The 15,099-nt window shown below is 49.4% G+C and overlaps 1 protein-coding gene across 2 annotated transcripts in view; it reads right to left on the bottom strand.

Annotated features, from left to right (window-relative positions):
* Positions 1 to 4,108, bottom strand: part of FLT4 (fms related receptor tyrosine kinase 4) — a 40,529-nt gene extending 36,421 nt beyond the window's left edge. For both annotated transcript variants that reach the window (XM_080922203.1, XM_080922204.1), the window contains exon 1: positions 4,001 to 4,108. In XM_080922203.1, the coding sequence (XP_080778329.1) occupies positions 4,001 to 4,058 (58 nt within the window). In that variant the 5' untranslated portion in view covers positions 4,059 to 4,108. The remainder of the gene's footprint in view (positions 1 to 4,000) is intronic.
* Between the last annotated feature and the right edge of the window lie 10,991 nt (positions 4,109 to 15,099).

Raw genomic sequence — 15,099 nt, 5'->3', positions numbered from 1 at the left:
TTGTGGCCGACAAGTCCTTTCCCATGAACCCCTGCTGACCTTGCAGTCCACGTGGCAGGGGGCTCCCCCACTTGCCACCAGGGCCTGTGTCTGCTCAGGGACAGGGTGGCAGGCCATGGAGCAAGGGCAGGGGGCGTGACTGCTGTTGGCACCGCCCAGTGGGGGGGGCAGCGCATGAGCTCTGAGCCTCTGAGCCTCCTCCAGCAACATCGCCCTCACCTTCCTGCTCCCAGACGTGTCCCCTCAGTGTGACCGGAAAACTGAGATCCCAGAGGAAGCCAGTGTCTGAAAAGGACCGAAACTCAGCAATCCCCGACTCCGGCTGGGACACGCTGGCTGCTTCTCTATCAGAGATGTCCGGACAGAGTGCAAGAGGATCTTTGGGGACATCTCCCCACCCGCCTTTCACTCCTGGAGCTTCCCAAAAGCTGTGGGGTGGAAGCCAAGCCCTGGCGGAGAGACAACTGAGCAACAGAGGAAAACACCAAACCTTAAACTAGATACAAAGACCTTTCTTTCTTCCCTTCTCTGTGGTTGCCCCTCCGGTTCTCCCAACTCCGCTCCTTCATTATCTGACCTGGCTGCATGAACTGGAATCTTCAAGAAAGTCCACTTGATACAGTAACATCTGGAGACCATGCTTTTCCATACTAGTTCTTCTTCCTGAGGTCCTCCCGGGTGGATGACCTTATTATCCACCTGTTTGCTTAAGCCCGAGTCCTGAGCACAGCCTCCCCTCCCAACTTCTGAGTGTCCAGTTCACTTGGTCCCTGCTTCGTCTGGACAGTCATCTATGTCACTCCTGCTGGCTCTTCTGTCGCTCCCTAGCCAACCACCGTCAAGAGCTAGCTGGCCTCATCTGACCATTCACTTTTCTCCATTTGGGCATTCCTGTCTCTGGGCCTCATGTGAGGTGCTCCTCACCCATGTGAGGTGCTCCTCACCCATGTGAGGTCCTCCTCACCCATGTGAGGTGCTCCTCACCCATGTGAGGTGCTCCTCACCTTGCTCAGAATACTCTTTGCTGACATTCTGCAGATCCTTCCTAGAAGCCACCACATCAGTGGTTATGGGGTGAGGGGGTTGCTCAGATGACTGACAGGGGTCACCTAAGACTATCTGCATATCAGTTATTTACAATTTACAACAGTAGCAACTTACAGTTATGAAATAGGAACTTGTAGCTGACAAATCCTTTCCCATGAACTCCTGCTGGGGGGGGGGGTCGCCACAACAGGAGAAACTGCAGTACTGGGTCACTGTGTTAGGAAGGTTGAGAACCACTGCCCCTAGATGGAGTTGACAACTGGCTTCCTGTGCAGCCCACAGGCAGTAGCTGGGTGTCTCTGAGCACGTTCACTCCTATGCTACAGAAAGCCAATGCCACATCAGTCTGGCACTTGGAAAACCCCTGCAGGATGGGGTCATGCCCCAGTCCTTCCTGCCGTCCTGAGCAGGTGGTGTGTGTGTGTGTGTGTGTGTGTGTGTGTGTGTGTGTGTGTGTGTGGCTATAGGCTGCACAAGCTGGGAAGTTTGCCAGACTGTTCCCACTGTCCCGGCACCTTGTGCTACACTGCTTCTGAGAGACATTTACATTTCAGTCCCCAGAGCTCTGAAGGACTGAAAGGACACAGCGACCGGTAGATCCCACTGTCCTGGACCTGGATCATACCTAAGAGCAGGAATATCGGAGAGATAGGCAGCCATGTTTGCTCTAGACCACGACAATGCAGACCACCCTTAGATTAAACTGTCAGTCAGTCCCCTCTGTGTCACCTGCTTCCCTCCAGACTAAAGTCCTGAGACAGAGTTTCTTGAAGCTGTTTTCTGTCCTTTTCTGCAGGGACCCTGCTGGGGTCAGGTTATAGAACTAGACCATGACAGCAAGCGGTAATAGCCCAAGTCCAAGGAGCCCCTCTGTGCCTACCTGTCACTAACAGGCAGGAACCCTGGTGTCAGTGGAAAAGGGAGACCTCAGGACATACCTTGAGGGCTTTAAAGCACAGCTAAGACTAAAGTGTGAGTCTGTTGCCTTTGAGGGCTTTATTTTAGGGTTCCCAGGGTTCACACAGGCCTCCTATACCAGTTTGCCTGCTCTTAGAGGGTTTTCTTTCTATACCGTACCGTGGAGCTTTACATCTCATCCTCTGCACTTGGGGGTTCATATTCCTTCCATAGCATTCCCCACCAGGCTGGGAGCTCCTGGATCCTCTTTCACCCAGGAGTGAGTGGGACCAGGCTCAGGAAGGCTTGATCTCTATATTGGCAGCCCCCTTCCCTATCCCCCCACCCCTCAGAGGGCATCCTATCCAATTATCTCCGCTCCTTCCCTTCACAGCCCATGTGGTCATGGGTGCTTCTTCAGGGAACACTTCCACCTCCCTTCATCCCTACTGACCTCTGATGCTCCTCACATTTCTGCAATGTACCTGTCTTCCTTTCAGACTGCTTACCAGCAATGGGGAGGGGGAAGAATTTGTACAGCTTACATTCCAGCCGATCTGGAGCCTCAGATACCTTTCTTGGTTGAACGTGTGAGGTCTCCTGGGCACAGGGAAGTCTCATTCCTCATCTGTCTTGTTCAACTAGAGCCCTGTTTACTTCTCCCACACATTCAGTCGCTTAACATACACGTCCTGAACACCGGCAAAAAGTGTCATCTCAGGGTTGGGGGCAGTGAAACAAGAAACAGCCAAAGGGCCAGTCTTTCCTCAGGGTCTACACATAAATTCAATCACCTCTTGCTCAGTTCTCCTGTCTGACGGCACAGGGTGGGAGCTAGGAGGGAGGCTCCAGTACCAAACGTGCATTTATTAGTGTCCTGCCTGCCAGCTCCTGAGGACCTTGGAAGGTTACACGTTTCCCTCTTATATGTATAAAAAAGGTCTCCTACTCTGTGGGAATAAAGGATGGACTGCGGAAAGTCAATCCCTACAGCATACAAACATGCAGATTTCTCTCTCTCTCTCTCTCTCTCTCTCTCTCTCTCTCTCTCTCTCTCTCTCTCTCTCTCTCTCTGAGGTCTTTCAGCACTTCTCTGGCAAGCATCAGGGGCTCTGTGATGACCCCGTCACCCTGGATTTCCAGGGACAGCAGATCCTGAGCGGATGCCCATCTCATCCCCTGCCTTATCCCCAGTACTTCCTTCCTGGCCCTCCACACAGCCCCTCTGCTGCCAGAGACTCTTCAGCACCGCAGAGCCAAGCTCTCAACACAAACTTGAACCTGTTATTCCCTGTGCTGAAGGCTCTTCTTGTATCTTCTGCTTTATGGTTCAAATCTTCTATCCTTTCTGATCTAGAGATCCTCTCAAATCCCAGGACCCCAGGCCCTTCACCTCGACGTGGATCGGTCTGGAGCTACGGACTCAAGATTCGGCTTAGGTTTCAACTTGCTTCTAGGATCACTTGGGACCGCATTAGTTTCGGGTTCCTGCAGTGGGGTGCGGGGTGGGGTGTCCCAAGTCCTCAGTCCCAGCCCAGGAGAAGGCAGACGCCCGTCCGGAGCGCCCTCTGGGGGACCTCGGGGTACCGATCTCTAGTGCAGACGCAAGGCGTAGGGAAGTGCGCACCCAAGTGCGGGGTCAGGCGTGATCAATGGGGGAAATGATTCACGCTGGAGGATCGGGACCCAGAGGCGGTGAGTTCTGAACTCCCTGGGGACTGAGTAAGGACCTGGAGGATCCAGGCTAAGGATGCTTTTCACACCGGACCGTAGACTTAAGACTGGGACCTATTCACCACCCTGTTGGTGACCCGGCTGCAGTCCCCGCCCGGTCTTTCCTGCTCCCCGCGGTCCGGGTCCCTAGCCCCCACCCCACCCCCGGCTTCCCCGACTTCCTTGGCTCCAGTGAGCGTCCGCGTACCCAGGTTCCCAGGTTCCAAAACTGCCCCGTCCCTCTGCCCGCCCCGTCGGTGCAGTCTCACCACTGGCTTCTAGTGCGTAGCGGACCCCGGGCGGTTAAGCGGGGCGGGGGTTGGGCTGTGGCCCGGGCGCTCACCTTGGAGGAGTCCGAGGCAGAGCCACAGGCGCAGGTTCAGCGCAGCGCCCGGCTGCATCTCCGGCCCCTGGGCGCGGGTGGGACCTGCGCGGCCGCAGCTCTGGGCTGGGAGTGAGAGCGCGCGCCGAGGCGCCGGCGGGGCGCGGACCGGTCAGCGGCTCGGGGGCGGAGCCGAGGCGGCCCGGGGCGGGGCTCCGGGGAGGAGGGTCACCGTAGCCTCAGCCCGCCCCTCGCCCCTTTCTGCCCCTTCCAGCCTGCTCCTGGAGAATTCAGCCCCGGTAGAGCGAGCGCCCACTTTGCGTACGTCAAGGGCGCTCAGTTCTAAAGCAGCCGCCAACAAGCACAAACTCCAGTGCCACTGCGGGGCGGGCGAGGAGCGCAGGTGACTGCTCCGTCCCCCGTGTGGCGTTGTGGCACGGGGAAATGAACAAATCCGGGTAGAAGCGTTTTCTGCATTTTCCTTCCATCAATAAGCAAAGTGGCATCGAATATAAACAGCTGTACGTTAAGTCTTAGCGAGCACCCTGCAGAAGCCTCTCCCCATAGTGTGAATGGAGCCGGCACCTGGGTAACAGCCTCCAGTTTCTACGACCATGAAGGGACAGGCTTTCCCTTTAGCTTCCCCACCAAATACTTTTGCTCTGAGCTCATTCATAAGTCTTTTTTATCAGGTGACACTTCACTTTCTGTTTTGGCAAACACTCTTGCACAGATTTCCTTTCTTTTTGTGGTTCTTTTGCTAGAATTTTCCGATTTCAAAATATATCCCAAATAATAATGACGATTTCAACTTTTTCTGCTTTTATGTACTCTGTTCCCACTGTTCCCACGATCCCCACCTACCAGCCCAGGCTCATCCTTTCCAAAAGTCACGGCCAGACTGTTGATGATGGTGACCGTTTAAAAAAAAGTCACCAACTCTCTCAAGCACAGAACAGGTATGGGTGTCTTAACATCGGTAGACAGCGCTGACAAGTTTGTTTTTTAAGCTTGTACTAAAATCACATTATGGCATTAATTGGTTTTCCCCTAACTGCCACTGAGGATAAGCATATATAAATATATATATATATATTTTTAGTTCACTTTGCATCCCGATAACAGCCCCTTCCCCTCTTCCCAGTCCTATTCTTCTAACACCCCCTCATTGTCTTCGCCTCTTCCCCTCAGAGAATCCTCCCCCCATCTTGGGTACCACCCACCCTGGGACATCTAGTTCCAGCAGGACTAGGCACAACCTCTCCCACTGAGGCCCAACCAGGCAGTCCAGGCAAGGTAAAGGGGGATCCAATGGCAGATAACAGAGACTGAGACTGACCCCGATTCACTTGTTAAGGGAGCCACATGAAGACCAAGTTGCACATTTGCCACAAATGTGTAGGGGGAGCTCCTGCGTGCTCCCTGGTTGGGTCCATGATCTGTGAGCTCCCATGGTTCTTTGACTCTGTGGATCTTCTTGTGATGTTCTTGATCTCTCCGGCTTGCTCATTTCTATCCCCCAACTCTTCCGTGAGACTCCAGGTTACACCTGACGTTTGGCTGTGGGTGTCTGCATCTCCCTCCATCCCATGCTGGATGAAGGCTCTCAGGAGACAGTTATGCTCCTGTCTGTAAGCACCGCAGAGCATCGTTACTAATGCCCAGGGTTCATTCTCTCACATAGGCAGTCACTGGTTGGCTGTTCCCTCAGTCTCTGCCCCATTTTTTATTTCTGTACTTCTTATAGGCAAAACGAATTTTGGGTTGAAGGTTTTGTGGGTAGACTCATGTCCCCCTCCCTCCTCTGGAAGTCTGGCTACTGGAGGCAGCCACTTCAGTCTCTATACTCCCCCTCTGGTAGGAATTTCAGCTAGGGTCACCCCATAGACTCTCTGTATCTTCTTGCCTTCCTGTCCTCCAGCTTGTCACCAGAGATGCCCTCCCTCTGCCGATTTCTATTCTCACCCCCAGACCTCTTGGACCACCCCTCTTGGACTATCCCTCTCTCCACACCTGATCAACATTCCCGTTCCTCTCCTCTCCTCCTCTCCTACCCAGCTCCTTCTCTCCATTCACCTCCGATGGCTAGTTTTCCCTTTCTAGTGACATTTGTGCATCTTCCCTTGGGACCTCCTTATGACCCAGTTTCTTTGGGTCTGTGGACTTGTAGCATGCACTTTTTAGCCAATGTCCGCTTAAAAGTGAGTACATACCATATATGTCTTTCTCTCTCTGGGTTATCTCACCCAGCATGATATTCTCAAGTTTCATATATTTGCCTGCAAAATTGATGATGTCTTTGATTTTATAGCTGAATAGTATTCCATTGTGTAGATTTTATCTATCTAAAGTTGAGGGACATTTGGGTTGTTTCCTGTTCCTGGGTATTATGAATAAAGCTATTATGAACATAGTTGGGCAACTGTCCCTGTGGTATATAGTGGGGCATATTTTTGGGTATATACCCAGGAGGGTCTTGAGATAGAACTATTCCAAGTTTTCTGAGAAACTGATTTGACTGATTTCCAAAGTGGTTGTACAAGTTTGCACTCCCACCGGCAATGGGGAGAGCCCCCTGCTCCACATCCTGCTCCACACCCTCGCCAGCATGCGCTGTCACGTGGATTTCTGAACTTGGCCCTTCTAATGGCTGTGCTGAGCATTTTTTATAACTGGCCATTTGGACTTCAGGTCTTTTGCTCTAGTGCCTGTTTTATTTTATTTAATTTTTTTCAAATCAATCTGCAAGGAGCTTCTTCCTTCCTTTTCCCCATCCTTCCTTCCTGTCCTTCATGTTCTTCCTTCCTTCCTTGTTTAAAATAAATTCTGTATGTAAGTCCTTGGTCAGCCCCGTTTGCTGTGGTTGTGCAACAATTTGCTGCAAAATTCGAGGCATAAAGTGACAACTCTTTTTTTTCCTTGGTTTTTTGAGACAGGGTGTCTTTGTGTAGCCCTGGTTGTCCTCGAACTAGCTTTTTAGACCAGGCTAGCCTCACAATTAGAGATCTGCCTCCCTCTGCCCCTAGTGCTGGGTTAAAAGTACATCTACCACCCATCTGTGAAATGGCAGCCCTTACTTTATTCTTCTTCTGAGAGGCATCTCTGTGTCACTTTTGGCTGGACTTCTTAAGGGTTGCTGTCAGTAGTCTGAAGGTACCACTGGTGGGAAGGCTTCAGGGATCACGGAGGAGATCAGCTGAGGCTGTCAGCTGGTATATCCACCCAGAGCCTTCCCACAACAACAATCTAAACAATGGCTTCTCCAAAGTAAACTACATGCCCCTGAATAAATAGAGCCACACAGGAAGTTAACCCTACATCATTTGGTAGGGCAAAGCAAAAAGTATAGGGTGGGAGGTATTGTGGAAGCCATCTTTGGGAAATACACTTGGCCACTGAGGTAACAAATCCTCTCCCCCACTCATTCTATCTTTTTGAGACAGAATCTTGTTCTGTTGCCTAGGCTTGCCTCAAACTCTGGGGCTCAAACATTCCTTCTACCTCAGCCCCCTGAGTAGAGTAGCTGAGACAGGTGCAGGCCATGCCCCACCCCCACTCTCTTAATAGTATCTCTGGACTGGGGAGGGAATGATGGTATTAATTTCAAAGAGTGAGTCACTTTCTTTTTGGCCAGTGTCATTTATATTCATCCAAAGAAATATTTTCCTACCTAGATACCACAGAGACATCTGCTACCTTTGCCATTGGCAGATTTCCAGTTTTTCTTTTACGTTTAGACCCCAGCCACCTATAATGGTAGAGAGACGAGTCCAGCTTACCTTCCTTTTCCCCATAATCATCAGCGAAGAGATAATGTATTTCTTTCTGTGGCTGTAAATGAAGCTTCTGTTTGGAACAGGACTGCTTTTTGGGCTTTGTATCATTATCCAGTTTTGCTGATCTCCCGTGTTGAACCTTTGTGTCCCACCTGGAAGTATATAATTCTTTTAACTTACTCTTCAAAAGTGACTGCTGTTCTCTACAAGTTACATCTCATTTACATTTCAGACTTTTTTCTATCAGTTTCTAGATACTTTTGACATCCTAGGACTCTGGCTTGAGTAATTAGCCTATCAGTACTTTGGAAAAGGTGATTTCCTTTCAACCCCAAAACATTGAATATTGCTCCATTTTAAGACTTAAAGTTCTCCCAGTTACTTTTCATAGTTTTCTCTTTTTATTAGATAATCTTTAAATTTACATTTCAAATGTTATTCCCTTTCTCAGTGGTCCCCTTCAGAAACAACCTATCCCACCGCCTCCCACCTCCCCACCCTTATACCCCTACACTGGGGCATTGAGACGTGGCAGAACCAAGGGCTTTTCCTTCCATTGATGCCCAACAAGGCCATCCTCTGTTACATGTACAGCTGGAGCCATGGGTCCGTCCATGTGCACTGTTTGGATGGTGGTTTAGTCCCTAGGAGTTCTGGTTGGTTGGTATTGTTGTTCTGTGAGGTTGGAAACCCCTTCAGGTCCTTCAGTCCTTTCTCAAACTCCTCCATTGGGGACCTTTTATACTTTTCTGTGTCAAACTCTTGAACAGTTAGACTTGGCCCAGATAGTTAATATTCTTGTGTAGTTGCAAAGATAACTATATATGGACATTCCTAATTATTTTCTACTTTTATTTGAAAACATTTGCTGTTTTTAAAAGGGGTTGTTCCTGTTAGTGATACTTTAGAGCTCATCAGATATTTATATACAGAAATACAATTTATTAGAACTATGACTTGTAAATGTTATCTGCACTTGGTCCTGCCAGTCTCTTAAGAGTATCTTTTTTTTTGGGAGCCGGAGTCATGACTCACTGGTTAAGAGCACTTGCTGCTCTTGCAGAGGATCGGGGTTCAGTGGTCAGCATACACATCAGCTCATCTGTCACTCCAGTCCCAGGAGATCTAACACCATCTTCTGGCCTTCTTGGCACTGCATACTGTGATGAAAATATATGCACACATACTTAACCAAAGCCATATTCATGTAAGATGAAAATAAGTAAATCTTACACTTTTAAATGAACATCTGCCTCTGTGTATCTGGGCACCATCTGCACAAGGAGCAGGGGAGGCCAGGTGTTAGATGCCCTGGGACTAGAGTTAGACAGTTTTGAGCTGCCATGTAAGTGCTGGAAATACTGAACTTGTGTCTTCTAGAGGAGCAGCCAGTGCTCTTAACCACGGAGCAGCCTCTCTCAGATATAAATAAAAACGCATGATGCACAGCAGAAGGGTTTTGTTTGTTTTGTTGTTTGCTTTTTGGCTTTGATGAAGTTCAATTCATTGATTTGTTATGTTCTGGACCATAACTTTGCATAGGTTTTATCTTCATGATCTAGATAGCACCCTTATGCAGAAAGTTGAAGTATTTATAGGCCTTACTTGGATTGTTACCCAACATGTAGAAAGGCTTGCTTTTCAGTTGTTCATGGCAGAAAGGAAAGTGTATTTTGGTCAAGGTCAGTATCATCTCATTTTGCTTTAATTTGTATTAACAACATGCTAGATATTGGTGTGTGCTCTGCTTTGAGATGCCTTCTAGATTCTTCTGTCCAATCTCTACTGGCTTTTGGCTCTGTTGTAAATTCTCATGTAGGGATGCACCACTTAATGATGAAGGGTGTTCGGAGCAGCATGCTGTCAGGTGACTTGTTCAGATATCATAGTGTAGACTTGCACAAATCTATACATCTAGGGTTTAGGATGTATACAGAATACAGTATTTTTCCTTTGGTCACAATACCAAAACAAGAAAAGATGAAATCAAGCACAAGAAACTCATAGAAGAAATATTAAAGTATGTCACCCTTGCAACTCAGCAGCCAGCATGGAAGACAAACACCTATGACAGTATGTTGGAAATTTGGAAGGAGGATGTTGGTCTCTAAGAAGAAATTATCCAGCCAAGAACATCAAATCGAATGTTTTAGAACACAGGGGGAAAAAAAAAGTAAATATCCTAAGTGCTAGAAGCATTTTGATTAGAGCTTGCTAGGGGGTGCTATATGGTTTTGGTTTGAACTTTGGGAAAAGCCAAGCTTGAAAGAACTAAACCACAGGGTTTATAAAATGAAGCCACAAAAGTAGGTAGGGAAGGAAGAAGACACGACCCCACAGCTCCCGCCTTCCCTGCCTCTCCACTGAAAGTTGTGTATGTCACAGGCAGGCAGGAGGAAGGAATGAGGCAAGACCTGAGTGGGAGTCAGATTAGGCTTACATCTCAAAGAGACTGGGAATCCCCAGTGCTCTGGCTCATGAAGACTCAGACCAGGAGTACTCATGGGAGGATACCCCAAAGTACGGAGGCAGCACCTTACTCCTGAGGGAGCTGCCAGGAATAATGTGGACTTTGTAGAAAAGATTACCGGACCAGCTAGCCTGTGGAATGGGCTCAGAGAGATGATCAGAGTGACGGACTCAGAAACAGCTCGGCAGAGAGGGCTCTGCACAGTACAAGTTAGGAAGGCTGAGGAGAAGTCCCTGGACCAGTTCCCACAGTATTCCCAGCAGAAATGGCTTGGAGGAGCCACAGTCATCATGGGAGGCTTCAGCAGAGCAGAGCTCCAATCAGCCAGGCACATACCAGTGGTGAAAAGGAAGGAGAGCTCAGGCTGTGGGGGTACTGTTGAGGTTGGAGGAGGAACTTTGTGTAGCTTTTATAACACTCACATGGGATGGAGGTAGGGGTGGCATTTGGAAGACCGAGCACTTACCAAAGGGAGCTGGGGCCAGCAAGGGAGGTCCAGACTTAACCTATAAATGGCTGAAACATCGGGAGAGTGGTTCTTGGTTGTAATCTCAGTCAGTTATGAATAAAAGATATGTAATCCTGTGCCTGTGAGTTGTAGTGTGTGGATATCAAACCCTCCACACCTGGGTGTGAGAGAAGCCCCTAAAACAGGACTTGTCTGAATGTTGTAATAGAACCCCTGCAACGGTTAGTCCTCACCGTCAAGTTGACAATGAGGATTGCCTGGATTAGGCTGACCAGTGAGCATGTCTGTGAGGGATTGTCTTGATTGCTGTAACTCGCGTGGGAAGATGAAGCCTGAAAGCGGAGCGCCATTGCCTGGGTCTAGCTGAGTAACAAGCTTGCACACACTCATTTCTCTCTGCTTTTGACTGTGGATACCATTAGCTGTTTTAAGTTCCAGTTGCCTCGACTTCCTGTGACGATGAACTTTAACCTAGAATGGCAGGCTGGACGAAGAGTTGCTTTCCGTTGGGGAATTTATTACAGCAACAGAGAGGGAGTCAACACGGCCATCCAGAGTGGGATGCTGGAGAGCCAGGCAACAGGGTTAGACCTTTATGTGCTGGTGACATGAGATACCCGTGAGAAAGGCAGGTGGCAGTGCTCAGTGTAAGTCAATTATGGTGAAGGAGGGAGAGGCATCTTTTGGTGTATTTTCTATTACTATCCACGTCCCCAAGCCTGGGTGCTTTATTAAGAAGAGAAGTTTATTTGCCTAGGAAGGCCAGGAGCTTGGTAAGAGGTTTTCTGCTATTTTATATCACGGTACAGGGGACCATCCTGTGATACCAAAGAGTAAGTGTGCTGGTTTGTGCGTCTGGTCTGCTAGAGATACCAGACCCGGGCAGAGTCCCCACCTTGAAGATGTCGTCTAATGCTCCCACACTTAACATTATCACATTAATCTGGGAATTAAATTATATGTAATATATACACACATATGTATATATACACACACATATATGTACATACACACATACACATACATACACACATACATATGAGACAGGGTCTCATGTAGTCAGGATGGACTTGAACTCACTATTTAGCCTTGAATTTACTATTCTTCCAACCTCACCTCTCAGGTGCTGATATTTCAGGTATGAGACACCATGTCTGACTTAATGCTGGGATGGCATCTAGCTAGGGCTTCACGCACGCTCTACTAACTGATGTGCATCCCCAGCCCCTCAATATGTAAAAATTTAAAGGATAAATTCAAACTACAACTAGAGGAAAGAAGGGAGGGGGACCGGTGGGCATGCAGGAGCCCACGAAGAAGGGAGAGCTCTGCCACCAGCCTGCTCATGTTCGTCGACTACGCAGTGTGGAGGTTTATTTGTTGTACGGAGCCTAAGTGTTGGCTCAGGACCCCCCAGACCAAGTTCTCAGCGCAAAGGAGATTCATTTGCTCCAGAGGGACAGAAAGCAGAAACAAAGACAGGAGACAGAGGATGTGGGAGAAGGGAAAAGGAAAGGGAATGGACATTTATTTGTTCTGGTAGGAACAAAGGAACGCTTGTGGATAGAGAGGAGACCAATGTGCCACATAGGAAAATGGGGGCTTATGGAGGTAAGTGGGAAGCCCTGGGTTAGAACTCAGTGTTTAGCTGTGATTGGGCAGGTTAATTAGGCGAGCCAAAAGGTGCTTTTCATTGCTGGGCTTCAAATACTTTGAGAGCTGAGCCTTGGTCATCAGCCTCAGGAGGAAGTGGCCAATTAAGGGACTAGACCTTGGTGGTTAGCTTTAGGAATGCAACCTAAGAGTTTTTTTAGCAAGGCAGAGGGAATGGGGGAGAAGGGAAAGGCCTGCCGGGGCCATGTATTACTATGCTTGGCCTGGCCAGAGTCCCTTCACCTGTCATTGGGCTGTCATAGTTTCATAGGAAGACAATACTCCATCTTTAAATATCTAAAAGGAGGGTGGGAAATGGGCCTTGCTTCCTTCCACGGGGCTCTGAGAGAATTTAAAGAGGCTCTACTTTATTTGAAGTAATATATTTCTAAAGATGTCAGAATAGACATCAAGACTAGCCTCTCTCCTTCTCCTGTCTGTCTTCTATATCTCCCTCCCTTCCTCTTCCCCTCCCTCCCTCCCTCCCCCCCCCCCCCGTACTTGTATGTAAAGAAAGCCTTATATCTGTGTGCGTATATGCTTTTTTTTTCTTTTTGAGACAGGGTCCTGCCCTGTAATCTAGACTGGCATGAAGCCCCCTATGTAGTCTAATTTGGCCCCAAATTCACAGAAATCCTCTCATCTCAGCTCTCCAAGTGCTGGGATCACAGACCTGCGCTGTCATGCCTGGCCACATGTCTGTCCTTGGTGCCCGTCGGCTGTTGGCCTTGCTTATCCAATGATGTGTCTTCTACCTCACAGACTCTCACATTTCAACTTTCCAGTATCTCTTAGCTCTGGACCCTAGTGAAGAACGATCTCAGTGACAAAATCTTTAAAGCAGGACATTCACAGACTGAGAATACTCATATCCAAGGCCGAGGTGCTGGTTTGTAAGGGTCTGGCTTGGGACACTAAGCAATGATGGCAGCAATGTGTTGCCAGCTTCCATGGTGCCACCATGTAGCCATGTTTGGTCATGGGGCACCATGGGCCATCTTTAAAATTACTCCCCCAATTTATTTTTCTGAGACAGTGGAGTGATTCATGTTATGTTTCCACACTGCATGTAGGGAGGCTTTACTAACAGTATTTAGCATTCATTATTGGTCCTTTCCAGACAGCAGGGCACTGGGACAGTGGAGCTGATTAATGAGCAAACAAGCTATTCGGACACCTGTGAGATTCAAACACCAACCCCTCCCTCTCTTTCCCTCTCTTCCTTCCTCCCCCTCCCTCCCCCTCCTTCCCCATACCTCTCCTTCCTCTTTCCCCCTCCTCCCTCCCTCCCCCTCCCTCCTTCCCCCTCCCTTCCCCCTCCCTCCCTCCCCCTCCCTCCCCCTCCTTCCCCATTCCTCTCCTTCCTCTTTCCCCCTCCTCCCTCCCTCCCCCTCCCTCTCCTCCCTCCTTCCCCCTCCTCCCTCCTTCCCCCTCTCCCCTCCCTCCCACTTCCTCCCCCCTCTTCCCCCCTCCCTCCTTCCCCCTCCCTTCCCCCTCCCTTCCCCCTCCCTCCCCCTCCCTCCTTCCCCCTCCCTTCCCCCTCCCTCCCTCCCCCTCCCTTCGCCATCCCTCCCTTCCCCCTCCCTTCCCCCTCCCTCCCTCCTCCTCCCTCTCCTCCCTCCTTCCCCCCCTCCCTCCTTCCCCCTTCCTTCCCCATCCCTCCCTTCCCCCCTCCCTTCCATCTGTACTGGGATGCACGCAGGCCCAGTGAGGCATTCACACTTGTCAGATGCTCCCAGCCTCTATGCTGAGCATCTGTAGCATATGCACTCGCTTCTCCACTCAGCTGTCAATCATGTCCAGCCTGCTACGTGGCAGGCTCTCAGGATACAGATATGAACAAGCAGGAGGTTCTTGCTTTTGTTGAATCAACTGGCCACGTGTGGCATGTCCCTCAAGGCTCATGTCCCCATTGTGGACGCTGCTTAGAGGACATTTTAGGTGGTAGAGCCTTCCTGGAGGAAGTATGTCCTTGGAGGCAGGTTTTGAGAGCACATAGTGTGGCCCTATTTCTAATTCACTCTGTTTCTTGTTTGTGGTGAAGATGAGATCTCTCACCTTCCTGTCTTGCTGGTTTCTGCCATGCTTACCCCGTGACTATGGAGCTGTGAGCCAACATAAATTCTTTCTTCCCTGAGTTGTGTTTGGTCATGGTGTCTTATTGCAGCAACGGAATAATCCACTAAACCACTACCATGTACTCAGAATGTCTACGAAGAAAGCGAAGTATGAACCAGCACAGTTGCCCTTAGAGCAGGGCTCCAGGGCTTATGGTTTGGAGGTGTTCATGGCACCAGTGCTTCCCAGCTTTGAGCATCTCTTGGGGGATGGATCATATAACGGAAGGATCACATATCAATATCATTGCAAGGTGTGTTTTAAAGTTGTCTATGAGCTAAACCTGTCTCTGGGTTCTTTAGCCTAGTCCAAGGTTTACTCACCTGTCTTTGTGCCGATACTGAGCCACCATAAAGCATGTGGGTCTGGGACAAAACATCTGCCACAGTAAGCCATGTCTCTTTCTTCTCGCTTGAGGTGTCTCGGTGATTCAAAGTAAACCGTGTGCCGGTTTAAATATAAGTTTTATCATTCATGGTGGCTGTCATCGGAAGTCAAAGACGGTCACTCACAGATCCAAGGAGGGGAACATGGAGCTTGGGGAGTGGGGGGGGGGCGTGCAAGGGTAACCTCCAGGCAGGGCTAGTCAGCAATATTCATCAGCACTCTACCTGATCGTGGCCATCATGGGTCT

The sequence above is a fragment of the Micromys minutus genome (assembly GCF_963924665.1).
Source record: "Micromys minutus genome assembly, chromosome: 10".
NCBI classification, from domain to species: Eukaryota; Metazoa; Chordata; class Mammalia; order Rodentia; family Muridae; genus Micromys; species Micromys minutus.
This window is presented reverse-complemented; position numbering and strand designations above follow the sequence as displayed.